The sequence below is a fragment of the Lynx canadensis genome, chromosome A1 (genome assembly GCF_007474595.2).
Source record: "Lynx canadensis isolate LIC74 chromosome A1, mLynCan4.pri.v2, whole genome shotgun sequence".
In the NCBI taxonomy this organism is placed as follows: domain Eukaryota; kingdom Metazoa; phylum Chordata; class Mammalia; order Carnivora; family Felidae; genus Lynx; species Lynx canadensis.
The window spans coordinates 117,439,086-117,466,512 of record NC_044303.2 but is presented as its reverse complement, the minus strand read 5'-3'; the positions used below and the strand labels follow the sequence as shown (position 1 = coordinate 117,466,512).

The following is a 27,427-nucleotide window of genomic DNA, read 5'->3' as shown; positions in this document are numbered from 1 at the left end:
TGGTATGATCTCAGTCTTTTTGTACCTGTTGAGGGCTAATTTGTGACCCAATATGTGATCAGGAGAATGTTTCATGTGCACTCAAGAAGAATGTGTATTCTGATACTTTAGGATGGAATGTTCTGAGTGTATCTGTTAAGTCCATCTGATCCAGTGTGTCATTCAGAGCTGTTGTTACCTTGTTGGTTTTCTGCTTAGATGTTCTGTCCATTGGTGTATGTGGAATAGTAAAATCTCCAACAATTATGCTATTGTTATTAGTAAGTTGGCTTATGCTTATGATTGATTTATATATTAGGGTACTTCTAACTTGGGAGCATAAATATTTACAGTTCTTAGCTCTTCTTGATGGATAGACACCTTAATTATGATATCATGCCCTTCTTCATCTCTTGTTACAGTCTTTGTTTTAAAGTCTGGTTTGTCTGATATAAGTATGGATACTCCAGCTTTCTTTTGACATCCATTAGCCTGGTAGATGGTTCTCCATCCCCTCACTTTCACTTTGCAGGTGTCCTACACGGTCCTCAGTCTCTTATAGGCAGGATATACGATGGATCTTTTTTTTTTTTTTTTAATCCATTCTGATATCCTGTATCTTTTGATTGGGTCATTTAGTCTGTTTACATTCAGAGTGATTATTGAATGATATGAATTTAGGGCCATTGTATTATCTGTAGATTTCATGTTTGTGGTGATGTCCTCTGGTCCTTTGTAGTCTTTGCTGCTTTCCACTCACAGAGTCCCCCTTAGGATCTCTTGCAGGGCTGGTTTAGTGGTCACGAACTCCTTTAGTTTTTGTTTGTCTGGGAAAGTCTTTATCTCTCCTTCTATTCTGAATGACAGCCTTGCTGGAGAAAGGATTCTTGGCTGCATATTTTTCCTATTCAGCGCATGGAATATTTCCTGCCACTCCCTTCTGGCCTGGCAAGTTTCAGTGGGCAGGTCTGCTACTACCCTTGTGTGTCTATCCTTGTAGGTTAAGGACGTTTTGTCCCTAGCTGTTTCCAGAATTCTCTTCATCTTTGTATTTTGCCAGTTTCACTATGGTATGTCGTGCTGTTGACCTGTTTTTGTTGATTTTGAGGGGAGTTCTCTGTGCCTCTTGGACTCAGGTGCCTATTTCCTTCCCCACATGAGGGAAGTTCTCTCCTATAATTTTTCAAATAAATCATCTGCACTTTTTCTTGCTTGTCTTCTTCTGGAACTCCTTTGATACACAGATAGTGTTTCATTTCATGTCTAATCTCCATTAACTAATAATTTCCTTTTCCTCTTTTTTTCAGCTTCATTATTTTCCATAATTTTATCTTCTGTTTCACCTATTCTCTTAGCTGCTTCTTCAGTCTTGCCACTGTACCTAGTTTATTTTGCATTTCAGTTATAACATTTTTTTAATTCATCATGACTAGTTCTTGGGTCTTTGATCTCTGCAGCAAGGGTTTCTCTGGTGTCCTCTATGCTTTTTTCAAACCCAGCTGTTAGTATTAAGACTGTTATTCTAGGGGCGCCTGGGTGGCGCAGTCGGTTAAGCGTCCGACTTCAGCCAGGTCACGATCTCGCGGTCCGTGAGTTCGAGCCCCGCGTCGGGCTCTGGGCTGATGGCTCAGAGCCTGGAGCCTGTTTCCGATTCTGTGTCTCCCTCTCTCTGCCCCTCCCCCGTTCATGCTCTGTCGCTCTCTGTCCCAAAAATAAATAAACGTTGGAAAAAAAAAAAATTTAAAAAAAAAAAAAAAAAAGACTGTTATTCTAAATTCTTGTTTGTATATATTGTTTATATCTGTTTTGTGCAATTCTCTGGCTGTGATTTCTTCTTGACTTTTCTTTTGGGGAGAATTCCATCATCATGTCATTTTGGCTAAGTTTCCTCCATCTTGTCTTTTGCATATTAAAAAAAATTGTTTTTAATGTTTATTCACTTTTTTGACAGAGAGAGACAGAGCAGATGGGGTAGGGGCAGAGAGAGAGGGAGACACAGAATCCGAAGCAGGCTCTAGGCTCTGAGCTGTCACCACAGACTCCGACGCGGGGCTCGAACCCACAAACCATGAGATCATGACCTGGGCTGAAGCCAGACGCTTAGCCAGCTGAGGCACCCAGGTGCCCCATCTTTTGCGTGTTTTAAAAGCTTGTTAGATGTCCTGCATCTAAGAGTACTGCTATATTAAAACGGGGTCATACCCTGTTTGGGACCTGGCGGTCCAGGAAGTGTTTCTGCTGTATGTTGCGTGCACTCTGTTGATATGTTTTGGCTACTCTGTCCCACTGGTCAGTCCTCTGGAGAGCTCCTCCTTACTTGTAGTGGTGGAGCGTTTGGACCTTTAACTAGGTGTGCTTTGATTTGTTTGTTGAAGTAACCCTGGGCAAAAAAAAAAAAAAAAAAAAAAAGCAGGAGGTGGGGAAGCCTCGATCCTGCCAAGCTGTCTCCTCCACCTGTGGAGAACTTTCTGCCACTCCTCAGATCGATTTCCTGGGTGTTGCAAGTGATCTGAACTCAGTACAGCTATGTTTGAGGGATGAGGAAAATCCCTCTACTTCTCCGCCATCTTAACTCCCCGCTCCTGGGATGTAATTTTTTACTGTTAACATTCTCTTTCTTACAAACACAGATGGGTGGCAAAGGATAAATATAACTGAGAGTAAGAAGCCATTTGCATCCAAATGAGATTAATAATTTCATGACTGCTCAGCATCATCCAGGGCTCAGTACTGCTTTTCTGACCCTTCTTTCTGAGTAGCAAGTAAATTCCATAAATCTCAGGAGTTCTACCTCAGATGATGGCTCTCATTCTCAGTTGAGCCTGCTCTATTTTCACGGCAGACTAATTCTGCTCTGGTGCCCCCTATCCCAGATCCACTCAGTTTTCTAAAGCCCCTGTCCCTTTCTTTCTTGTATATATACTACATATTTATTTTTATTTTATTGCCAAGCAAACAAGTTGAGTCTGTTTGTTGTTTTTTTTTTTAATTTTTGTTTTAATGTTTATTTTTGAGAGAGAGAGCGTGTGAGCAAGTGTGAGTGGGGGAGGGCAGAGAGAGAGGGAGACACAGAACCTGAAGCGGGCTCTAGGCTCTGACCTGTCAGCACAGAGCCCAATGCAGGGCTTGAACCCACAAACAATGAGATTTTGTCCTGAGCTAAAAAGTCAGACACTTAACCGACTGAGCCACCCAGGCGCCCGTTTTTTTTTTTTGTTTGTTTTTTTAACATCAGTAATGAATACATATCTTTCTACTTGCCTGTATAAAATGAGAGCTTTAGTTTTACTTTTTTCCTTTCCTGTTTCTAAGTTTTTGTGATACAGTCTGGATGTTTTACGTTTCCATTTTTATCTCACTACCCATAATTTCTGTTTTGTTATATGATATGTCTTTAGTACCTCTGTGACTCTCCCAGCCTCTCCCTCACTCCATGTAGCCATAATGACCTTTTGCTTTGCTTTGAGCACACCTAGCATGCTCCTTTCTCAGGCCTTTGTATTTGTTGTTCTGTCTGCCTGAAATGCTTTCCCCTCCCCGAAGATATTCATGTGGTTTGTACTCTCACTTTCTAAAAAGTCTTTTCTCAAAAGTCACATTCTAGGACCTTCCCTGATCCCCCCCCCCCCCCCACTAAAGATACAATCCAAACCCCATGAAATTCCCCTATTCTCTTCCCTACTTGATTTTTTTTTCACAGAACTATGACTAATACACTATTTTATGTATTAACTGATTGTCTATTTCTTCTTATTAGAATATGACATTCATGAAGGCAGGAATCCATTTCATTTGCTGTTTTATTCACAGTGCCCAGAATAATCTGGCACATACCTTCTTTGAGTTGGGACTATCTGGCCAAAGGATGAGTTTCTAATAGCTCTTGGTACTTTTTGCCATGTAATTTTCTTTTTTGTTTGCTGTCTTTCTTATTTATTTGTACCAGATAGTACTTTTTTGTGGTTTAATGAAAATTCAAACAGTATATGAGGAAGTTATTCACTATAATACACTTTTGTATTCAAGCACCTCATTCCTCTCCTCAGAGCAACTAGCTTTGTCAGTTTCTTGACCCTCCTTGTGGAGATACTCCCATGGAGCTTCCTAAAAAGAGTTGACGCCAGGTTACACCAAAGGACAGAATATTTTACAGTTCTGTCCATCCAGAACAGTTCCCGTTTCCCTGTCTGCTTCCCAGCCCTCCTCAATAGCCAGTGTCACCCATTTCTTAGAGAATGTTACTATCATGCTAACTGCTAAGAGAGTGAGATAATAAAATATTATTTTGTCCATGCTCCAGAAGTTAAAAATGTGGGTGGGATGGGAAAGTATCCACACTTAAAAAGTAATAGAGGGTTGGGGTGCCTCATTGGCTCAGTCAGTGAAGTGTGCAACTCCTGATCTTGGGATTCTGAGTTTGAGCCCCATGCTGGGTGTAGAGATTACTTAAAAGTAAAATCTTAACAAAAAAAGTAACGGGGTTTAAAAAGATCAAGATGATACACAAGAAATGTCACAAAACATTGAATAATTGTTGAATGAGGTATGATAACAAATACCATCAAAGCATCAGTTTAAGAAGGAAAACTTTACAGAATAAAGAAGTATCAAATTCACTGGGGATTCGGAGAGCATAGGCATTTGGGGAAATAAAAATTTTTTTTTAATGTTCATTTATTGATTTTGAGGGGGGGGGAAGCACACATGTATGCACGCAGGAGGGGCAGAGGGGGAGAGAAAGAGAATCTTAAGCAGGCTTCACACTCAGGGCAGAGCCTGACTCAGGTCTCAGTCTCATGAACCGTGAGATCATGACCTGAGCCAAAATCGTTAGATGGTTAACCAACTGAGCCACCCAGGCACCCTGGAAATGAAAATTTTTATAGAGAATTCCTATTCAAGATGGAGCTTGAAGGATAAAGAGGATTTATCCTTAATTAATAAGCACAAAGGATAACATGGTGGAAAACTCTAGTAAGAGGTTGGCAAACCACATGCCCATTTGTTTACGTATTATCTCTGCTTTCATGCTATAGTGGTAGAGTTGAGCAGTGGAGACAGATCATATAGTCTGCAAAGCCTAAAATATTTACCATCTGGTCCTTCAGAGAAAGATCTGCCAGTAAATGATATGATGTAGGTGGGAAAGCATTATTGCTAACAGTTAAAGGAATGTTAAACAGTTAAAGGAACAGGATGTTGACTATAGTTGGTAGGGGGGTCAGTAATAGGAGGGTGGGTGGTTAGAGAGAAGGTTAGCTTTGAAGGAATGCAATAAGAAAACTGTTGCTAATAGGAGGTGAGGAGCCATTCCAGGCTGGTACAGCAGTTCAATAAGGCACGAATGTGGCTTCTCCTTCATCATGCTTTTCTAATCTTTCCCTTACTAGCCAAGAAGGATCAGGAAGGTGGAGAAGAAAAGAAATCTGTGCAAAAGAAAAAAGTAAAAGAGTTAAAGGTGTTGGATTCAAAGACAGCCCAGAATCTCTGTGAGTAACTCTGTGTTCCCAACTATTTGAAATGTGAGGGGGTTCTTCTGAAATCTTAATTTTGGTGGATCCAAGTCCATTGATTTGTGGAGCTCCTTATGTAGCCAAGCATTGTAAGAACTTCCAGCATCTTGTTTAATTCCTCAGTAGACCTACAGGATTGTTAGCATCTAGTTTTATGGCAAGGAAACAGAGGTTAAGGCTTTTAGGAATTTGCCTAGTCCAGTAGGTAGTTAGAGACAGGTCTGAGATTTGAACTTCAGATTTTTTTTATTTCAAAGCCTTTACTATTTACATTGCTTCCACAGAAAATCTACCACAAATATTCTAGCTATTGTGCATTTCCTTCTTTTTAACTTCAAGAACTTCCTTTAAATGCAGCACTGGTTTGATTGCATTTAAATCTAAAATAACTTTGTGGTGTAGAACAAATAATGTAAACCCTGTACTTCTCAAAGTAGGATCAGAAACTTTTCCCCCAAGTTGATCCAGGTAGTACTTATTTGATGATCAGGATGAATGTTTATTTTGTTGTTGTTGTTTGGTTGTGGATCCCTGGTAATGCTGAGTAGTTATAGATTTAAATGTTTGTTCATATAAATATTTGAGGTTCTGCCATGTTGCAGTCTCGATTAGGCACATACTACACACGTGTTTCAGAGATGAAAGGGTATATATTCCATAAAACCCACTCACAGTCTTGCATTGTGGCTGTTGTCCTCATTTTTCCAAATGAGAAGATCAAAGTTTAGATGTTGTGACTTGGCCAAGATCACACAAGTAAATGAATACACATACCTGTAAGTAAAGTCAGTGATAGAATGAAAACAGTACACCTTTCACATCATTCTTTGCTGTGTAGACCTAGATCAATGACAGCAAATATTACTAAATATTATCTGTGGGTAAGTCCTTTTATGGAAACTAATGTGAGATAATTCCTCTTCCCAAGATTATCTCTGTGACCAGAAAACTAGAATAACTCTTATTTTAGAAAATGATACGACCGTGGAGTAGGACATTGTTATTTCCAGTTGAGTGATACTGATATGGAAAACAGAACTCAGAGAATTGAGATTCGTTTCTGGAAGCATGGTCTAGGAGATATAATTTAGTGATTCAGAAATTACTAAGTGCCTCTTATGTGCTAGGGACACTAAGCTGAGTAAGGTACAGTCCCTGTCCTCAGGAAGCATGCATCTGGTAGAGACAGAAGAGTAAATAATGGTAACAACACAGACTGATGAGTGCTCTGATGGGGGTGTGCTAGGATGTGTATGAGAGCACCGGGAAAGGGGCATCTAAATTAACTGGGGGGAGTACTGGAAGGAGCACATCCTAGATGTCATTCGAGAGGAGGTCCTGCTTAACTGAGCTAAAAGAAGTATTAGTCATGAGTGAAGTGAAGAGTGTGGGCTGCCTTGTTTCCAGCAGAGAGATCTGCATGTGTGAAGGCACAGAAGCACGAGGTAACACTGTGCAGTTGGAAAACTGCAAGTAGTTGAGTACAGCTGAGTAAAGATTATGCAGGTGAGTGGTGGCAGAAGAAGCTTTCAAGAAAGAGAAAGAAGCCAGATCATGAAGAATCCTGACAGGCTTAGGCTAAAAAGTATCTATTTTATCCTGAGAGCTTTGGAATTTATTGAATGGATGTTAATCAGGAAAATGAGTGATATGGTCCTGTGTAATTTGGGGAGAAGCTACTTCAGCAGTGACTTTGAGGCTGGATTGCTGGGGTACAGGAAGACTGTAGGCAGAGAGATGAGTTATGTTCTCGCTTTTTTTTTTTTTATTTTTATTTTTAAAAAAAAATTTTTTTTAACATTTATTTATTTTTGAGACAGAGAGAGACAGAGCATGAACAGGGGAGGGTCAGAGAGAGAGGGAGACACAGAATCTGAAACAGGCTCCAGGCTCTGAGCTGTCAGCACAGAGCCCAACGCGGGGCTCGAACTCACATACCGCGAGATCGTGACCTGAGCCGAAGTCGGACGCTTAACCGACTGAGCCACCCAGGCGCCCCTGTTCTCGCTTTAAAACTAGATGAGAAGTGATCAGGGCCAGAAACTTAAGTAGTAGTGAAAGTGAGCAGGAAGGCAGAAGATACTAAGAAGATAGAAATACTGGAACTTAGTGATTGGCTGAGGGAATAAAGGAGACGTTTTCTTGGGTTTACATCACTCTAGTGAGAGGGGTACCGTTTACTGAAAAAGGAAAATCCAGCAGGAGCAAATTGTCTTTTTGGGAAGGAGCAGTGGGTAGTGGACATGAATGAGGTGGCAGGGTGGTGGGTGGAAATGAGTACTTTTAGGGTAGAATTTAAGATGCCTGTGGGGACTCCACCAGAAGGATGGGTATGTTAGGCATTTGGGTGTAGAAATCAGGAGGAAGGTTTGGCTGGAAATGGGAATTTAGAAGATAGCACATGAGTCATAGTTGAAGCCATGAGGTTGCTTTGAAGGCCACTGATACTAAAGGGGCAAGTAAATAGTGGGGGCGGGGGGTGGAGAACTGAAAGGAGACTGGAAAAGAGCAGCAAGAAAAATGGTATAAAGTTACAAGAAATGGGAGTAGTGAGGGCCCAAGTCCCAAAAAACAAACAAAACAAAACAAAAACAAACAAAAAAGAGTGGGAGTAGTCAGCAGTGTCAGATGAAGACAAGAGTCCCCTAAAAACAGGACAGGACAGGTCCTCTGGATCTGGTGGAGGAAAGTCAGTAGCCTAAGCAAGAATAATTTTGGTGTAGCATAGAGGTTAAGAACAGAGGCTCTGGAATCCTTTAGTATTTAAATCCTGCTTCCAACAATTACTGGCAGTGTGACCTTGGATTTGAATAGCTTATTAACTTTAAATATTAGGTTTCTATGAAATGAGGCTAATACTACAGAGGTATGGGGATATTATGAATAGGGTGAAATGAGATCATGTATGTAGGTTATGTGTAAGATACCACCTCTGACGTTCACAGTCTTGTCATGGACTCTAGGGACAGGAGAATAGATGAGAACTGCGGCAGTGGAAGAGAACAGACTGCTGTGCTGTTAGAATGTTAGACAGTGAGGGAAAGAAGTTGGCAGTTAGGAGTTTCAAGTCAGGGTTTTGGTTTTTTGTTTTTTAGATGGTAGAAACTGGATTACATGTATGCACTGAAGGAAAAGGTCCTCAGGGCCATGTGTTCTTTTGAGACACAAGAAAAGGATGAGTACATGGGTGTAGTTGCTGATAAGCTGACAGAACTGTTGGCACAAGGCTTCTTCTCTATAATTCCACACAGTCTTTACATAAGCCTTGTCTATTCTGGCTCTCGCTGATGACCTCCAGTGCATAAGAAAATGCTTGGCAAGTAATTTGACCAGTGGCTTCAGTTTTTTTCAGCGAAGAGAAACAATATCTTAAAAATCAGAAGTGGTGGGACAGTTGCGGGAATGAGGATATTTTGGGAGGAGCTCGCAAGAGGGCGCAGTGCTGAGACCCCCGCTATCATTGGTGCCGCTACACACTGATGAACTGTGATCTGCAGAGTCTTTGCCAGTGGTATTCATTAGCCCAGGTGCCAGAAGAGAGCGATGAGAGGTCTGGATTGACCAGAGACTGGAAGGAGAAGGAAACAAAACAGGAATAGTAGTAATGGAAATGGCAGTAATAGTAGAAACTGAGTGAAACTCTATACTGGAGGGTGGAGGTGAAGTGGAACTCGTACATGCAGAGAAAATGGAGTGGTCGGCTCTCCCACCAGAGAGAGTACGTGCATGCGCTCTGATGAGGTTGAGGGGTCACTGTAGAGACTGGTGCTAAAACAGGAAGACAGGATGTGTTTGTTGGGGAATGGGGATATGGCAGTTTAAGAATCAGCAGTTGAAGGCAGTGGCAGCTTTGAGGCTGGAGTCATGGGAGTGGGGAACTAAAAATAGAGTGGGGTGAGTAGCTTGGATGTATAGAGATAGAGAAGATCAAAATCTTCCTGTGTGAGCAAAGGCCAGGAGCCACAGTGTTTGTTGAATGTGTACTTCGAACAGTGTAGCTGGTATATGCCAAAATGTGGGGATTCATGAGAGAGAAAGCTGGGAGGTGGGAACCTTCCACACTGGACTCAAGAACTTGGATTTTAGCTACAGAGGCAGTGGGGAGCTGGTGGAGGTTTTTAATGGTCTCATTTTCTGGCAGCCATCTTTCTGGGTTCATTCCGCATGGCCTATCAAGAGATTAAGAATGTCATCCTGGAGGTGAATGAGTCTGTTCTCACTGAGTCTATGATCCAGGTAAGGAGCAAGGTGGTTCTGCTGGATTGGCTCTTCACATCGCGGTGCACTAGCCGCATCACCTCTCTGGGTAGAGGATGAGGTCCTCTAGCATAATGGTCTAGAGGATGATTTATGGAACGCTGGCTTTGGGTAAGCGTCCGTGTCTCTGGTGGTTAGGTTATTCCTGGTATATTTTTCAAAAGTCCTGCCATCTCACTAGCTACCTCTCCCCCAATCCATGTTTCCTTCTTTGTGGTCCCTGGGCACAGTGGGGGGCTGACAGGAGGCCCAAGTTGTCAGCTCTTCCCCCTCAAACTGAGACAGTCCCTTCTCTCTTTCAGAACCTCATTAAGCAGATGCCAGAGCCAGAGCAGTTAAAAATGCTTTCTGAACTAAAGGATGAATATGATGATCTGGCTGAGTCGGAGCAGTTTGGTGTGGTGGTGAGTGAGGCCTATGGTAGTAAGCTCTTCCCTGACTCCCTTGCTCCTCTGCTCCCCCAGAGTAGCCATGGTACTTGTTCCTTGCCTCTTTTCTATTTTGAACCAATGTTTCTCTCTGCTTGGTATTCTTGAACTCAGAGCCTCCTATAGGAGAGGCTCAAGCCTGTACGTTTTTTCTGACTTTCCCTCTCCCTGCCTGCTGTGCCAAACTGCTTGTCTTCCTCACCAGATGGGCACTGTGCCCCGCCTGCGGCCTCGCCTCAACGCCATCCTCTTCAAGCTACAGTTTAGTGAGCAAGTGGAGAATATTAAGCCAGAGATTGTTTCTGTGACTGCCGCGTGTGAGGAGTTACGAAAGAGTGAGAGCTTCTCTAAACTCCTGGAGATTACGTTACTTGTTGGAAACTACATGAATGCTGGCTCCAGGAATGCCGGTGCTTTCGGCTTCAACATCAGCTTCCTCTGTAAGGTAAGCCAAGGATTTAGAGCAGAGCAACAGAAGGGAAGGCTGCCGGCCTCTGGGGGCCCAGTGTAGCAAAATACTGTTGGTCTCAGGTGATCTTGGGTATGTCAAGACTGACAGTTTCTCCTCTTTCCCCAAGCTTCGAGACACCAAGTCCACAGATCAGAAGATGACACTGTTGCACTTCTTGGCTGAGTTGTGCGAGAATGACCATCCTGATGTCCTCAAGTTTCCAGATGAGCTTGCCCATGTGGAGAAAGCCAGCCGAGGTGGGGCAGGTTGGGGCAAAACTAGAAGGCTATTTCAGGCCCCCAAAATCTCTGCATGGGGACGGAAGTAAGACACGGTCTAGATCTTATCTTAGATAGTTTTCAGTTCTGCCTATTTTAGGTGGGAATGGGAGAGGGTTTAGGCATGATGTCTAAGCCACGGGGAGAGGATTATCAGGCAGAGGGGAGGTCTCCGTGTATAGAAGTGGGAAGCACTCTTTCCTTTCTTAGGGAAATCCCAAATACTAAAAAACAACTGGAAGAAAGGTAGGTGTTTTTAGTCTAGGTCAGCAGTTATTTTTATTCAGAAAGCATGGACTAGATTGTCAAAAATCAGGCCTCATCATCCTGGAACTACACAAAGAAAAAGCAGCATTCGGTAGAAATGGGAACAGATTTCTGCCCTTCCTCTGTATTTCTGTGTATATCTCCTTCCCCTTCAACTGTGTGCCCTACAATAAATGAGACCAAGATCCCAGGGAATTTCATAGGTTCTTGTTAAATTAAATGAAACCTGTCTTCTCCTTGTGGAGGCTGGAGGTTCAGTTATCAAGTAATTTATAGTTGAACTGGAAAGATGGAAACTGAAATGTGGGAAACAGCTAGAAGAGAGAGCGTGAGAGCCGGGATAACTGGGTACAGCTGTATGGACAGAGCCTGGGCCCCAAAGACTGGAGGCTGAGGGTCTGGAGACTCATCATGAACTCTTTGTGTTTTTGTGTGTTTCCTTTAGTTTCTGCTGAAAACTTGCAAAAGAACCTAGATCAAATGAAGAAACAGATTTCTGATGTGGAACGTGATGTTCAGAATTTCCCAGCTGCCACAGATGAGAAAGACAAGTTTGTTGAAAAAATGACTATATCCTTTCTTAAAATGAGGGAGTTGCTTCTTAGGAAGGGAAGGAAAATGTCCCATGGGGGAACAGCAGGATAGATCTGGTCATAGACAATTTTTCCTTCTTGAAAAAAATTCTGTAAACAAAAAAAACCCATGCACATAAACGAAAATTCCTCCCTGACACCTTACCCTTTGCCCCATCTCCAGTACACACACACACACACACATACACACACACACATGTATTCTCTTCTCCCTCCCCTTACCAAAGGTAACCACTACCACTGAACTTCTGATTTTTACCTCATGAATTTACTTTAAATCAAAACTGTGTTGTATTTCTTTTTGAATATGTCTTAAGCCCAGGTTCCACAGCAATATATGGAGAACAGCCTCTTTTTTAATTGCCACCTCCTTTTCTGTAGGTGGACCATGGTTTATGGCTTGCCATTCCCCTATTTTCGATATTTAGGTTGCTTCTTGGTTTTGCTGTTATAAACAGTGCTATGCTGAACATCCTTGTGCATGCCAGCATGCATCTCTGAGTGTTCCTCGGGGCCAGAGAAGTGGATCTGCTTCTTGGTCTTGGTCCTTTACTTCCTGGCCGCACAGCTTTGTGAAGGACGCACAGGAACAGTATAACAAGTTGCGGATGATGCATTGTAACATGGAGACCCTCTATAAGGAGCTGGGAGAGTACTTCCTCTTTGACCCCAAGAAGGTGTCTGTGGAAGAATTCTTCATGGATCTGCACAACTTTAAGAATATGTTTGTGGTGAGCAAGGGCTATCTGCGGACTGAATCTTTTGTGGACATTTCTCACTTTCCACATTGGTTGGCTTCACATTGGTTAGTGTTGGGTGGGCATATGTGTAAGTGCATACATGCCCACGTGTTGTTGTTTTCCTCCACAGCAAGCAGTCAAGGAAAACCAGAAGCGGCGGGAGACAGAGGAAAAGATGCGGCGAGCAAAACTAGCCAAGGAGAAGGCAGAGAAGGAGCGGCTGGAGAAGCAGCAGAAGAGAGAGCAACTCATAGACATGAATGCAGGTAAGAAGTGGAGGAGAAGGGCTAATGGGTTGAAACAGGAACATTTGCAGGACTTCTCTGCCTAGAATGTAGAGGCCAGAGAGAACAGCTCATGTCTGAGCTCAGCTCCTGGCAAAAGATTGTTGGCAGTCTTCTACCTCCAAGAGCCTGATGCTGGACTTTCACCTCAGCTCCCCTGCATGCGCAATCCAGTTCTCCGAGCTCAAACCCTTCTCTCTCCTTTGCCAGTTTTCCTGCATTAGGTCTCATCTCCCCAGTGATCTAGGACTGCTGTAACACGTATTGTTCTGCCTGTCCGAATGTTCCGCTGGCCTGTTCTTTGTATCCTCTACTAAATCTTCTGTTCTTTTCCCCAGAATGTTTTCCTGGACCCACTCCCATCTCTTACTGGTGGCTTGCCCTCCCTTTGTGCTTATTTTCACTAAGGGCTGTGTCCTCAGTACTTCAGTAGAATTGTCCACACTGTGCACACATAACTGCGTGTACCTATCAGATTATAAAGGGATTGCACTTGTGGAGAGGGGGCATGGGAGCTGGCCACTCTCTTTTTTCGTTAGCAGAATCTGTTTCACTACCAGAAGCATGTCTTTGTTGAAACATATGGCCTTAATTACTGGCCTTCTGTTTCCGGTCTCTGCTGCCTTCCTGCTGCTTATGCCCTGCCCCCGCCTCTGTCAGCTTCTTCTGTGAGGAGAACTGTAGTATACATTGTGCACAGAATTTAGCTGATGCCACCCTTCTTGAACCTGAGGCACCACCAGCCATCTAAGTAAAGGGGTTCTTAGGGCCTCCAAGTCTGGCAAGAATCAAGTGCTTTGCTGAGCACAAGAGACCAGAGCTGCTCTAGCACCTCTTCCTCCCAAGGACTTTTCTTTGGCAGCTCCTGTTGTGATGAGGCCTGGGACCTTAAGGAGCAGAACAGCCTACACTTTTTTCTTTTCTTCCTATTTTTCTGGGAAGCATTTCCACAGTCCTTCCTATAGTTATATATATATAAGCCACAACATTTTGTTCTGCAAATGCTGTTAAAGCCCACGCCAACTATCTTTCACTTTCCCACTTTCTCCCCTGGCGGCCAGGGTTTGTCCCTAGATGTAGGGAAAGGTGGAGTCCAGCTGACATGCAGGATGAAAGCTGCACCTACTCACCTGGCTGTGCAGCAAGACCTGGCCCTGGCCCGGGTCCCCAAGGCAATGCAGGAGGTTGGAAATGTAGGTCACCTGCACTGGTGATGTTCAGCCAGCAGGTGGCGCGGGGAGCAGTGAGCCCAGCCTTGTAGCTAACAAGCCTGCAGGCTCCTTGGGATTTCAGTTTCAGATTTCACCACCCTGAGCTGTTGCCATGGAAACAGAGCCTGGCTGGAAGGAGAATTCTACATTAACTCTTTACATTCCAGCCAGGATGCTCTGCTTACATGCTGAGCTGGTTCTGGAAGATGCAGCCACAGGGGTCAGTACTTACGAGAAATTCAGTCTTGATCAGGGGTTTCTCCTTTTTCCTCAGCCCTGCTCTGAAACTGGAACCAGGCTCTCCCTGACATGTTTATGTGAACTGGAGTGAAACACTTCAGGATAAAGAGCGAGTGATAATATTCCATATTAATTTCATAATCCCAGTCTGTGTGCTTATTCTGGAATTAGACTGGGGCATTTCTGCAATTCTCTGTGCTAGTCCTGGTTGGGATAGGAAGGAGGATACTGCCAGGAAATACCCCAAGGTCTGCAGTGGTTAATAGTAAGCCAAACCTTTTCTTTTAACCATTTTCAAACAGATGCAAGTAAACATGGGCTGTGGGGTTGGGCCCTCTGTCTGCTCTCAGCCCTTAGCCACTGTGGGTGACAGGAAGCCAGTCAACAGTCCATACATTATGTGTGGGGCTCAATGCTGCATGCTGCTCAGGCTGAAAAGCATACATCTCCATCTTTGTTCATGACAGAGGGCGATGAGACAGGTGTGATGGACAGTCTTCTGGAAGCTCTGCAGTCAGGCGCAGCATTCCGACGGAAGAGAGGACCCCGTCAGGGTAAGTGAGCAGGGGAAGCCCAGCCTGGGCCTGGAAGGGGTGAGGCTGTTTGTCTTGGGCTGAAGAACGGGTAAAGATGCTCTGACAGTTTAGAAACTTCCTCACAGTAGGCCCTGCATCAAGAGTGGGTTGTGGAGGCCTCTTCCTCCCATATTAGAAAGCACTGACCTGAAGAACTAGGTTTCGTGAGACTGAAAGTGTACATTTGATGTAGGAAATACAAAGAAAAGTTAAGAGTCCTTACTCATCTTCACAAGCAGAAAAGACAGAGAAGGTTAGGCATCATTATCCTCACATGTAATAATAAAGAGCAGCAATCCATTGGAAGAACTGTCTCTGACAACTGCCTTTCCTTGGGTGAGTTAGCTTCCACTGCCTTTGTGTTCCCTATTTACTCCCCCACAACCCTCAGAAGATATAAGTGGATTAAGTTGAACCAGAGCCTCTAAGAAGAATTACGAGGATAGGAGGACAGATGATCCAGGCATTCGTATGGGGGAAGGATCAGTAGATAAGTTTCCTCGGAGGGAAGCGCACAGTGGCTAAGAGACTGGTCCACGAGAAGGTAGAGCCAACACCGTCCCTCATGCAGGGCTGACTTGCACCATTGGGTCTGGCGAAGGCTCTTTGGGACTAGGAGTGATGGCTTTTTTCCTAGGTTGAGGGTGGGAATAACAGAAAAGGCAGTCATCAAGGGTTTCTATTTTTGAGAGAGTTAAAGATGTGTTCCCTATTCCCTGGCTGGTATATTCTGTAGGTCTGTTTGAAAGTGCTTTAAGGTTATCGTAAGGAGGAGGTGTGCAGCTTGCTTTGGCCAGCGCTTAGCTGTTAACACAGAGGTATCTGTAGGGCTTAAAGTACCTATCATAGCCTGGAAAGGGGACCCTGGGATGAAGGGTATAGAGCATGCTAGCTGCCATAAACTTAGTGTCCTGGCCCAAAGGTTGCTGCCTATTTTTGCCCATACTCTGAATTCCCAAAGGGAAATTCCCTTCTGAGGGCTCTTCTGTACAACCTCTGAACCTTCCCTAAATAGGAGAATCCCTCATTTACAAGTCTTAGCATCCTTTGAGAAGAGGTTCTCTAGTGCAAGAATAGGTGATTATGATGGACTTAGAACTTCCTGGGTACGTTTAGTCTTACAGATCAGTGTTTGAGTAGAGAGTGCAGCTGGTAGTATTTATTTTGTTTAGTTTTTACAGGTTCTTGTGACATTGTTCTCTACTCACCATATAAGGTGATGTGGCCTTACATGAGGTATTTCTAGCCAAAAGAAAGTACATTGCATCTCACTGTTGACCCTCTCAGCTAAATGCCAACCTGCATCAGATTTTTGGTGGGGAATTCCCTTTTTAAGCCTCTTCCTCTGAAACTATACTAGAATGCCAGATGCTTCCTGTACACAGGCAGCCAGACATCAATGTCTTCCCTCTGTGGGGGAGGCCCCATTCTCTATTTCTTCCCAAGTAGGAAACCAGGACTCACAGGCAGAGGAAGCAGGGATTTTATTGGAACATAACCTTTCAGCAGAGGATCCAAATTAGTCAAAATGCTATTTTCCCAGGGTAAGAAGGAATAGGAGAATGATACTAGGAGATAGTGCAGCAGAGAACTACATGATTTTTAAATTGGTTCCATCCTGTAACCTAATCTTCCTGGGCTCTGGGTGTCTAGGAGAATCTCTTAGGGGAGACACTTTGACTTACTCTGGTATCCTGCTTAGACAGTGCATTCATGTCCTCTAAAGTGATCTGGCCTCACACTAGCTGTAAAGGTTCTATCACAGTAGAATGTGACCAGCATCAGACTAGGTAGAAATCAAAAGACCCAGAGTCAAGTAACTCTGATGCTATGTACCTTGGACAATTGTAGGCGATTCTGTTTCTTCTTGAGCTGGACTAAAATGGTCTCTTGGGTCCTTTCCAGCTTTAAAAATCCTGTTGTCATGGGACAAAAGAATAAGAGAAGACATAAAAGAGGCTGGACTCAGAAGGCCCCGTTCTCAAACTATAAAATAGGCCCTGGTGGCTACAGGTTTCCTTCAGTGGCTCCTGCACTTAGCTGGTCCACTCCTTGCTTGGCCTCCTCTATCCCTTGTGATCAATTGCTTTGAGCCAAAAAACTGAAGCCCTGTCAAGCAGATCTGCCTCACAGGCCTCCTCAGTCCCAGCTGTCCCAGCCTCAAAGACCCTGGCCTTTTCCTTAGTATTTAAAGGAATGTTTTAAAAAAAAAAAAATTTCCCGTCTCTGGAGACCCGAGGGAGTGTATACTGAGTACAAAGTATACAAAGAACCATTGAGTTAGAAAAGGAGAGTTACTATCAGGGCCAGTTCATTAAAAGTGACATGTAAACTGCTGTGATCTGCAGGGTGTGGGAGAACAATGGTTTGAGTGTCAAAGGGAAGAATCCATGTGATTGTATTACAGCTACTATTTCAGGCTGACGATTGAGTCAGCGTGTGGTTTTAATGACTCAACTTTATCTCCATGTCTGAATTGTGGCCTCTTATATACAGGCCATCTGCCCACTGGGATAAAAATCAAGGAAGAAATTCATCTTTCTTTTCCTTTCCTTCCCTCTAAGCTCCACCTACACTAATAGAACCTTAGAGTCAGGAGAGCCTCTAAAGACCTTAGTGATTAGCATCTGACCTCCTCATAGATGAAAATAATTAAGACCCAGAAGAGCTAGAGCTAGAACTGTAGCCCCCTTTTGTGATTCCAAGTCCAGGGCTATTTCCACTAAGCCTACTTGATGGACTGGACAGGACAGTGACCCCTCTGTGTAGGCCAGAGTATTCTTTCATACCTTCTGGCAGAGAGCACTGGACACGGTACCGTTGCTTCAGGGAGTTTTCTGATGTCTACCTGTCTATAGAAGGTTAAGAGTATTTCCTACATGACCACTTATTCTCCCTCTGCTTTTGTAAAAATAGGACAGGTATTATAATTAGGCAAGTTTTAGACAGTAATGAGTTCTTTTAGGACAGTAATGACTGTCTCATCTGTCCTAGTTTCCTCTCCCCCAAGGAAGCTTATTAACAAGAACACTTCCTCTTCAGTAGCAGTTTCTAGCCTGCATTTTATAAATGAAATGTCTTTTTTCCAAATCATTGACTTTTTCTGGTTATAATATGCTTGGTGGATTTTGCTGATGTTTTTATCTTAGCCCACCTGAACTTCTAGGAATCTGTCTTCAGAGACCTTTGACCCAAGTCTCAACATTGTTCCCTTTTCCCCACAGGCTGTGAGACTATTCTATTTTGAGTTAATAATCCTCCTTGATCTAATATAGTCAAATTATGTATCTGCTTCTGTGGCTACTTGTCAATAGTCTCAAGTACTCAAGGTAGGGAAAGGAGGGGAAAGCTCACTTTTTCTTAATTGTTCAAACTGTTGAGTATAACTGTGGCCCCGAAGACAGAGTGGAAGCCAGAATTCTTGAGTTCTGTTGATTCTCTTTCCAGTTCCAATAAGAGCTTTCTCATTTCTGAGAAAGGCCACATCTTAGGCCACATCCCTGTGTACTTACTTTCTAGGCTTAAAAGGGAAGTTTTGGGGGCACCTGGGTGGCTCAGTTGGTTAAGTGTCATACTTCAACTCAAGTCATGATCTCACGGTCCATGAGTTTGGGCCCCATGTCAGGCTCTGTGCTAACAGCTCAGCCTGGAGCCTGCTTCGGATTGTGTCTCCCTCTCTGCCCCTCACCCGCTCATGTGTGCGCTCTCTCTCTCTCTCAAAAACAAACACTAAAAAAAAAATTTTTTTAAGGGAAGTTTTGGTCTTCCCCCCACCTACCATCCACTCTTAGTTTTTGTGAAACCTGTAAAGCATCAGAATCTTTTGGAATCTAGAAAACCTAGAAACACTGCTTGATTAGGTACAACTGGTATCAACTTAGTTTAGAGGAAGAAACCAGACTTTTCCCATGTTGCCCAGGACAGGTCTCCCTGAAGACCCAGTATTCTTTTCCCTCTGGGGTCTGGAGTCAAATTATTTCAACACAAATGCATTTCTTTAGTCACACACAAATCGTTGGCAATATTTTCTCAACTGCTAGAGGATAAATACACAGGCACACTTGAGTGACCTCAAGCCATTGCCTTTCTGGACATGAGAAGAAGGGTCCTAGAGAAGGGAGTAAATTTAGAGAAGAGCAGAAACTAAGTGGGGCTGAGGCTAAGAAGATCTAAGCACATACATGTAGACTTCCCTAGTCACACTGTCCCCACCCCAGTCACTGAGGCGGTAGCACATGTTTATAGTCAAAGTAGTGGCCTGTGTGGAACACCTGGAGTATAGGTCACATACCTTCCACCTGGAACCAGAGGGTGAGCCCTTGTGCCTCTCAGTCAGGGCCTTCACTCTTCTTTCTCCTCTTGTTAGACAGTCCATTGTGCCCCTGGCAGGAGGAGTTGGAGGAGGAGGAGACCTATACACTGGTAACCTGTGGGCATGCAGTGTGCTCCCTGACTTAGGGGTGGCCTCTGTTGTGTGAACACAGCAGTGCTGGCTCTCTAGTGAAAGGGTGGGCCTTCCCCCTGTTTGGCTTCTGCGCTGCCTAAAGCTTTTTGCTGGTCCAAACAAGGCAAAGGTGTTATGGGCGCTTTGTTCACTGCTTCCTCTGGACCTCTTCATTCCTGCGCCTGTCCCAGAGCTGCCCCCATCATTTAGCAAGCTGTTCTTGCTTCTGTAAGGCTGAAGTACTGCTTTCTCCACTCATCTTTCCCATGACCCAGCAAAAGCTGGGTTTTTTTAGATATAAATCAAATGCTTAGAATTCACCCTTTTAAAGTCTACAATCCAGTGGTTTCAGTATATTTTTAAGTTTGTGTAACCACTAATTCCAAAACATTTTTACCTCCCCAGAAAGAACCCCCATCCCCACTGGCAGTCATTCCCCCAGCCCCTGGCAATCATTAATCTACTTTCTGTCTCTCTGGATGTACCCATTCTAGACATTTCATAGAAATGGAATCATAGCACGTTTAGCCTTTGTGTCTGGCTTCTTTGACCCAGGCAGGCAGTTCTTTGTGTACATGTGGTCTTTCTGTGCTGTTTTGTAGGGCATGGGAAGAAGCAGAGAACATGAGATGGGCATGGTCCCAAGGAACTGCCTTTGTGTTGAATGAAGATACTGGGGCCATAAATCTGCATTCCATAAATTGTGACAGTCTTAGGGATGGCTCCCAGCAGTGAGAACAGAAACTCATGGCTTAATTGGATCTTCTCTAAGATTACAACTGGAGTGTCACCATCCCTTAACACATTGGAATGAGATTTCTTTGTAGGGGCCTGTCCTCACCATTCTTGACTGCAGCTCTGCCTTCGCTGACATACCTTTCATTACCCACTCACCCCACCCCGACATACATACCTTGTAGGGCCCTTGGCATTTGTCTCCCAGCTGCTACTCCTGAAGAGGTGGAGAAGAGCTGGGCATGTGGGCATGGGGAGAGGGAAGGGGGGTAGGGGTACACATGGGAGTGTGACGTGCACTTGACGTCAGTGTGTGGCTGCTGCTCCGCTTTGCAGGAGTTGCCCCCAGCAGCCTACTGAAGGCTGGACAGGCCTCCCCGGGTCTGACTTGAAATAGTTTTGGCCTAGGAGATTCCTGAAAACAGCCAAGAAAACAAAACTACCACTCTTTACTAAGCCTGAGTCTATTTAATTCCAACAACTCTATGATGAGAAAACAGATTTTGGGCACTTCATTCCTCTTTAAGTTTTACCTAACAAGCCTGAATCACATTTTTTCTGTCTAGCTATATTCAAACCTGTGTACAGTTTTCACACAGGAAATCCTGCACCACATGCTCTCTGCACCTAGGAAGTATATTCCACATGTTGTTAGGTCTCTGGCCCTCTTTCTTTCAAAGAAGGGCCTTCTGAACCAGACCGTGCAGCCACATTTGCATGGCTTTGGGCGGAATGTCTGCTACAGAGTTTGAAAGGGATTAGAAATTGGGCCTTCTGTGGACAAGATCTCTCATGTCTTTTCTTTGCAGCCAACAGGAAGGCTGGGTGTGCAGTCACATCTCTGCTAGCCTCGGAGCTGACCAAGGATGATGCCATGACTACTGTTCCTCCTAAGGTTGCCAAGAACAATGAGGGAGTCCCCACAATCCTTGAAGAACCCAAGGAGCTGGTTGGCCGTGCAAGCTAAGCTGGGTCTTATGGCCCCAGCAGCTTCCTTAGTGGAGCCCCAGACTGTCTTGCCCTGCAGCATGTGCCTAAAGGGTCACGGAAATATTCCTCTGGGGTGGCTGCTCCCACTACCTTGACCCTGTCTTACTCTCTGGCCTGCTGCTCTCTGTACATCACACACAGCTTCAGCTGCCTGGAGGCCAGTAGGAAAAGGCAGTGTGGGGAGGCCTGAGCCCAGCCCGCCCTGGCTGTTGTATTACCAAAGCAGGCTCCGTGTTTGCTGCCTTAACCCCAGCGGTCTTCTGTCACTCTGAGGCCTTGTCTCAGACCAGGCCCCACCTGCTTTCTCAACCCCTGCCTTTCCAGTAGGCTTTCACTTTGGTCAATCTTGCTGGGTTCGTGCTTTTCTTTTGTGGTTTCTCTAGCCCTGAGAACAGCATGGGGCTTGTGAACCTTTAGGCTGTATCCCTCGTTTCATCGCTGTCACCTCTGCTCTGCTCTTCCCTCTCCCGGTTACTGTTATTTATTACTAGTGGTGTGACACTGGGAGCCGTGCCCAGAGAAGTGGGGAGGCAAACCCCACCCTCCCCAAACCTTCCTGGGAAGGGCCTCCCAAAACAAAAAGGACCTGGACCACTTGATCTGTTCCACGATGGCCTAGGCCAGAGCCTGTGGGCAGGCAGGATATAGAGACATTGTGGGACCTGTCCCCAGCCTGCTGCCATGTTTTATGACCCTGCCTCTGTGAACCTTCTATACCTGCCCCAGGCTACTGAGCCATGGTCTCTCCTCACATCTTCCCCGGAGCTTTGGTGCATCTCCTCTGGAGTATGGGCTTTATTGTGACCATCCCAACACCTCACCCTCTGTCTCCAAGGAAATGGGAGGTGGAGCCTCCTGGCTGAGAAATTGTTTTGCAAATGGATCTATTTTTATATGAGATTTTTTTTTAAGAGAATAACTATCCCTTCCCCCTTTCCCCTCCATAATGTAAGAGACTGATGGCAGGTCCTGGTGCCCCTGGGGTTTCTCCCCACAGGCCTCAGTCCTGAACAACACCCTGGACCTCCACCTCCACCCTAAAGCCTTCTGGGCCCTTGAAGTCCAGTGCAGATTCTCTCTCCCATCATCTAGTTCTGGGGCAGGAGGAGCTCTTCTCTGGTAGAGGTGGACCAGGCCTCAGTGGTGGGAGCTCTGAGACCACAGAGTTTTTAATAAAAATTTAATATATTTATCAAGCCAAATGTGCAAATGCTAACTGGACACTGGGCAAGTGAGTAGTGTTGCCACACAGCGTCCCCCTGCTCCCTTATGAACAGTGGGCAGGCCAGACTGATCAGAGGCCCTGGCTCCAGGAAGCTCAGATTCTCTGGCTCAGGGTGACACTTTGCCCTCCTTTGCTTTTAGCTTCCACCCCCAGGTAGGAGAGAGAATGACACTGCTCAGGCTTGACCCAGAATTAAAGTTGTTGGAGCAAAGGGGGGAACGCAGGAGACCTGAGGCTTCCTGCAGGGAGGCCTTCAGGCCAGGAACAAAGGTTCCGTTTGCTACAGCTGTCTGTGTGTGAAGGGGCAACTCCTTTGAGTGGGGGGGAAGGCTGCTCCCCTGGGTCCCCTCCTCTTCCCTGCTGACATCTGGGGCTTTGACCCTTTCTTTTTTAATCTACTTTTGCTAAGATGCATTTAATAAAAAATTTAAAAAGACAAAATGCAAACCTGTTTCCCTTGCCTCTTGGGCTTCTGGGATGTCATCACCTCCAGTTTGTTGGGTTTGTTTCCAACTGTTAATAAAGCATTGAAACAGTACTACCTTACCTCCTCCTTTGTGACTTTAAGCTATTTTCCAAATCCCTGATTGATCTGACACTGTCAAAAAGCTTAAGGTGCCTAACATGTGCCAGACAGACACCATGCTTAGGCTTCTGCCCTTACATTTGCATCTTACAAAGGAATAGAGCCCCAGTTCTGTTTTGGCAGCCTGGTGGTTTGGAACCCTTTTCTTGAACTCAGTTCTAGTTCCCCACCTCCTAGCACCCCCACATGTCAAGAACAACTAGGTCCTGGCAGTACCTGTGTCTCTTTTGCTGAGGGAAGATTCTCCCATCTCCCCTCTTCATGTCTCCCTGCCCCCCCCCCCCACTTGGTGGCCACAGACCAACCACACTGCAGATTAGAGGAATTTATGTGGGGGAAGAGGGGGACAGAAACCTGAGCCTGCCAGCAGAGGTGAGAAGCCAGAGGTCATGCTCCAGGTGACTTGCAGCTCAGAGCCATACTTGAGCACGCTGTAACCTACACAAAGGAACCTTACAAGCTATGAACAGACCCAGAATAGACAATGAGGGGCATGAAGAGGACCACAAACCCATTCTGGCAGGCTCTAGAACTGGAAATAAAAGCCTTTTAAATAGCGCTGGAGCCTGGGCCAGCTGCCTCCCCAGTATGGCTGGGGATGTGGGGGTAGGTTGCCTGCCGCCTCCCTCTCCCCCACCAGAAGCCACGCGTTTCTGTTTCAGAGCTTTACAGGCGCACATACCAATTAGGGGACCAACCACAGCTGCTCACACACACTGCCAATCTACTGCCGTGCCTGGAATAGAACCCAGGCAGCCAGCACCCCGCCCTCTGCAACCCAGCTCTCAGAAACAAAACCCCAATTCCATCTCAGAAACCGTCCACACCACCCTTCCTCCCACACAAGAAGGTCGCCTCCAGATGCTTAGTTGGAAGGCTTGGTTTCCGTGACAACCGACTTCAGGAGCTGGCAAAACACATGACCAGGCTCTGGGAGGATGCGCATAGGAAGCCCACAGACTGCCTCCTTCCACCCTGCAGTTAGGCATGCCTTCCCGGATCCGCCAGATAAACCCAGTGGGTCTGTGTTTGTCATTCCTCTGCGCCCTGTCTTCTCTCCTCTGTACTTCCTGCAGAGGACAACCTCCAATTCCCACTGTGTTCCAAGGAGGCAGACTGAGGAAGAGGGGAGGGGAGGAGGGCTGAGAAGTGAATGGAAAAACAAGGAGAGAGGGAGAAGAACAAGGGAAGATAGTCTGGGTCTACCGACAATCTATCCTGTATACTCTTCAATCCCCTTGACACAGGGCACCCCACACCATCCCCAGCAACAAAGTGATGAACCTTCTACTTTTCCTTGGCTTTGCCACAGAGAGTGGGAAGGTGACTTCCAGATGGGTGAACCGAGGCCCAGGCTATATGTAGCCTGCCCTCTTGCGCGGTGTTCCCAAAGCCACTAGGCAGCCAGAGTGGAGGGGAGTGGTCAAAGGAGAATCCACCCTCCTAGGAAGGAGCCCACAAAGGTACTGTGGGGTGTTGATTTTAGCAGGGAAGAGGGGGAAACTAAGGAAATGTCCACCACCCCATTTCCAGCTCTGTAGCCATTGCCAACACAGTCCTCCCCCGCTCTGGAGTCTCCTCTTCTGCCGGGAGACTGGCGCTTAGAACCTTAAGGGAGAGAAAGCCACAAGCATACAATTGCACGCTCAACTGCACAGCGCCACGCAGCGCTCAGAGATCCCCCTCCTCAACAGACCCATAAAACGATTACACACAACGGTATACCCATCCACAAGCGCAATTACAGTCGATTGTATACTGTTAAATATGCACAACAGTATTGCAAGCACACACAGCCACATTTGACTGTCACACACTCAAGGGCAGCGACACAAAACCAAGACGCAAATACAATAGCCTTGCGATCCCGCCCTTCTTCCGGCATACACCTCTTAGCACTTCATCCACACATGCTAGGAGCCTCCATCTCTTACACAGAACCGTTCAACCTTTCAGAAGAAACCTTTTAATTTTTTTTTCAAAGAAAAAAAGCCATATAAATATTAGAGTATAAAACTTGCGTGAGACACAGGAAGGGGAGTGGGTGGGGAGCTACATGACTATGCGAAGAGAAGCACTTATAGGAGTCAGTACAGGGGACGGGGTCGCCGCAGCGCATGGACACAGCACAAAACACAGCACGGGCCGCCGCAGGCGGATTCAACGACAGATGGCTGCGCGGAGCCCTCCGCCCACCCGCCATCACGGAAAAGCACACCGCACTACACTATTGGCTATTCTACACCAGCCGAAAGAGGGAGGGGGCTCTACACTACTGTAAGGGTTGGGGTGGGGTTCTTGCGCAGCCCCACTGGAGGTACGGGCCTGGGGGAGGGGGTGGGCAGAAGGGGATGGGCAGAAAAAGGTCTATGCACAAGGAGGCACTGGGGGACTTTAACCAGGCTCTGGCCACTAGGGAGCAGACTGGGGGGGGGGGGGGGCTGGGCAATGGCCTTCACGGAGAAGAAATGGCACCTGGCAAGATGAAGGAACAGAGGCTGGAGGAGTGCAGGGGCCCTGTGGAGAAGCCCGGATCCTAGGCTGAGACTTTCTGTCCACCTGGTCCCTGCTGTAGCTCCATGCCTCCCCAACCCAGGGACCAAGAACCGCCTAGCTGGCCCTGCCTCACTGCTAGGGCCACACTGATTCTTCTACCTGTGGCACCTCTGGAGTACCCAGCACCCACAGAGGGCCCTCTGACCTCTCCAGGAGACCTGGTCCCAAACGTCCTCAGACCTTCCTTTGACTATAATGCCAGTTTAAATCCATTGGTGCTAATAGCTCAGCCCAAAGCTCACTGCCTGAGGTGAGTGAGCAAGCCTTGAATGTGGTAAACGAGAGTCCAGCCTGGTACTTGGTTTATGGCTGGAATTGGGGATCTGGCCAGTACCCTGGGGACACAGAGCCTTCTGCAAGATCCTGATAACTGGCAAGTCAAGCTTTGTCCATCCCCTATATCCACACCCTTCCCTTCTTTATCTTACCACCCCATACTGTCTTGGAACATGCAATGAAGTCTCTTGTTTGGAGAGGGGGAAGTCACGGCATGCAGCGGGAACATCAAACAATGAAAAACAGAACAAAAGACTGGTCCCAAGGGCACTGGGAAGAGGCACGGTAGCAAAGTGCCCTCCCTAAATCCAGCAAGCGTCAGTACCATGGCAATGGTGACCATCTCTGCCAAAACTTGAGCTTGGTCTTGGGCTCTGGAAGGAGATGAAGGGACGGGCACCAAACCATGCTTTGGGGGCAGTCTGAGAACTGGAGAGGCCAAGAGGTTATGACGCCCTTCCAACTCTTCAGAACTACGAGCCTTTTTAGGTCACCAGGTACCTCAACACCCCCACCACCTTATTCAAGAAAGAGGAGCTGCTGAGGGGGTGGGGTGACAGGAGCGAGGCAGGGAATTGTGGATGGGCCTGATTGAATTTGGAAGATGGCAAAGTTCAGCTGTAACTAAAGGGGGTGTGATAAATGGTGTCTACACTAACCCCACTACCCCCATGGGCACAGCAATTGACTGGATGGGGGTTCCCAGCAGAACTCCCTTTTGCATATTCAATCCCTTGGGGGCAGAGAGGGGGGTGTTGACTGGGCACTTGTTTCTGTTTCTCAAAGGGAGCATGGCCTGGACCCCTACCAGTATCTGGGGGTGAGCCCTGAAAATATGAGGCCTGGGTACAGATACGGAGAGGCTGGGCTGGTTGGGGAGGGAAGTTGCCCCGTGGCTCTTGGCCTGGCCTCCACGTTACTTCTTCTCTTTTTTGCCTGACTTCTTCTTGTTGCCATTGCCACCGGTGGGGGCCTTGCCATCTCGTTTGCCAGCCGCGTTGGTCAGTGTGGCGTTACTGCCGGGGATGTAGACGTTCTGGCGGTAGTCCGGCACGTGCTGCAGGGTAAACTGGGGCCCGTAGCGGGCACTCAGGCCCATGGTGCCAGCGCCCCCTCCCAGGGTGGAGCCCCCATCAGCAGCTTCTGCAAGAGAGAGAGGAAGGTGAAGAGCTAAACTCTGGGTCCCTCTTTTGTAGCACAACCAGTTAATGGGCAGAGCGCCCAGCCCTGACCACAATGAGCCCTGGGAATATCATCTCTATCAAACGGGGATAAACACCTTTTGATAAATACCCTCTAACAAAGAGGCAGAGGTAAGTGGCTCTGGAGTGAGACCAGCTGGGTTTGATTCCCAGCTCTTTTACCTACTAACCAATTGGGGGCAATCCCTATGTCTCCTGATCTATGAAAAGGGGTAAAAATAACAACTACCTCTTCTGGTTTGGGTGAAGACTAACCAAGATTATGTAGGGCCTAAAACATGCTGTTATTTTTCAGGGCATAAATAAAAGCTCTCCAGTCCTTGCCCTAACCCTTCTCACGGGAGCCTCTCTGGTCTCCACACTAGACTGTGGTCTCCTGGAGGGCTGCAACTAGGGCCTGTGTGTCCTCCTATCCTTCACCAGCCGGTGCCCACAGAGTGGGGGCACTCAGCAGTTCTGTTGTTAGCAGGGGGTCAGGGGGTTTTGCAGGTATTCATTTCATAACAGCGACAGGAGTTGACTAGTGTCAACTATTCTGTGCCAAGTACTCTGCTAGATACTGCACGTGCATGATGGCTTTCGCCTCAGTGAGACAAC

At 46.2% G+C, this 27,427-nt stretch overlaps 2 protein-coding genes across 20 annotated transcripts in view; one reads left to right on the top strand and one right to left on the bottom strand.

The window, feature by feature from the left end:
• The window catches only part of DIAPH1 (diaphanous related formin 1), a 104,298-nt gene extending 81,550 nt beyond the window's left edge, over positions 1-22,748 (top strand). For 4 of the 5 annotated variants that reach the window (XM_030320214.1, XM_030320203.1, XM_030320196.1 and 1 more), the window contains 10 exons: positions 5,370-5,468; positions 9,634-9,728; positions 10,052-10,153; positions 10,383-10,622; positions 10,756-10,885; positions 11,619-11,743; positions 12,333-12,497; positions 12,637-12,772; positions 14,709-14,795; positions 20,805-22,748. In XM_030320214.1, coding sequence (XP_030176074.1) covers positions 5,370-5,468; positions 9,634-9,728; positions 10,052-10,153; positions 10,383-10,622; positions 10,756-10,885; positions 11,619-11,743; positions 12,333-12,497; positions 12,637-12,772; positions 14,709-14,795; positions 20,805-20,962 — 1,337 coding nt within the window. In that variant the 3' untranslated portion in view covers positions 20,963-22,748. Of the gene's footprint in view, positions 1-5,369; positions 5,469-9,633; positions 9,729-10,051; positions 10,154-10,382; positions 10,623-10,755; positions 10,886-11,618; positions 11,744-12,332; positions 12,498-12,636; positions 12,773-14,708; positions 14,796-19,182; positions 19,239-20,804 lie in introns of all 5 variants that reach the window. The other variant, XM_030320210.1, reaches the window with a different exon arrangement.
• A 1,998-nt stretch (positions 22,749-24,746) lies between these two features.
• Positions 24,747-27,427, bottom strand: part of LOC115517050 (protocadherin gamma-C4) — a 137,622-nt gene continuing 134,941 nt past the window's right edge. For all 15 annotated transcript variants that reach the window (XM_030320228.1, XM_030320268.1, XM_032593066.1 and 12 more), the window contains exon 4: positions 24,747-26,771. In XM_030320228.1, coding sequence (XP_030176088.1) covers positions 26,545-26,771 — 227 coding nt within the window. In that variant the 3' untranslated portion in view covers positions 24,747-26,544. The remainder of the gene's footprint in view (positions 26,772-27,427) is intronic.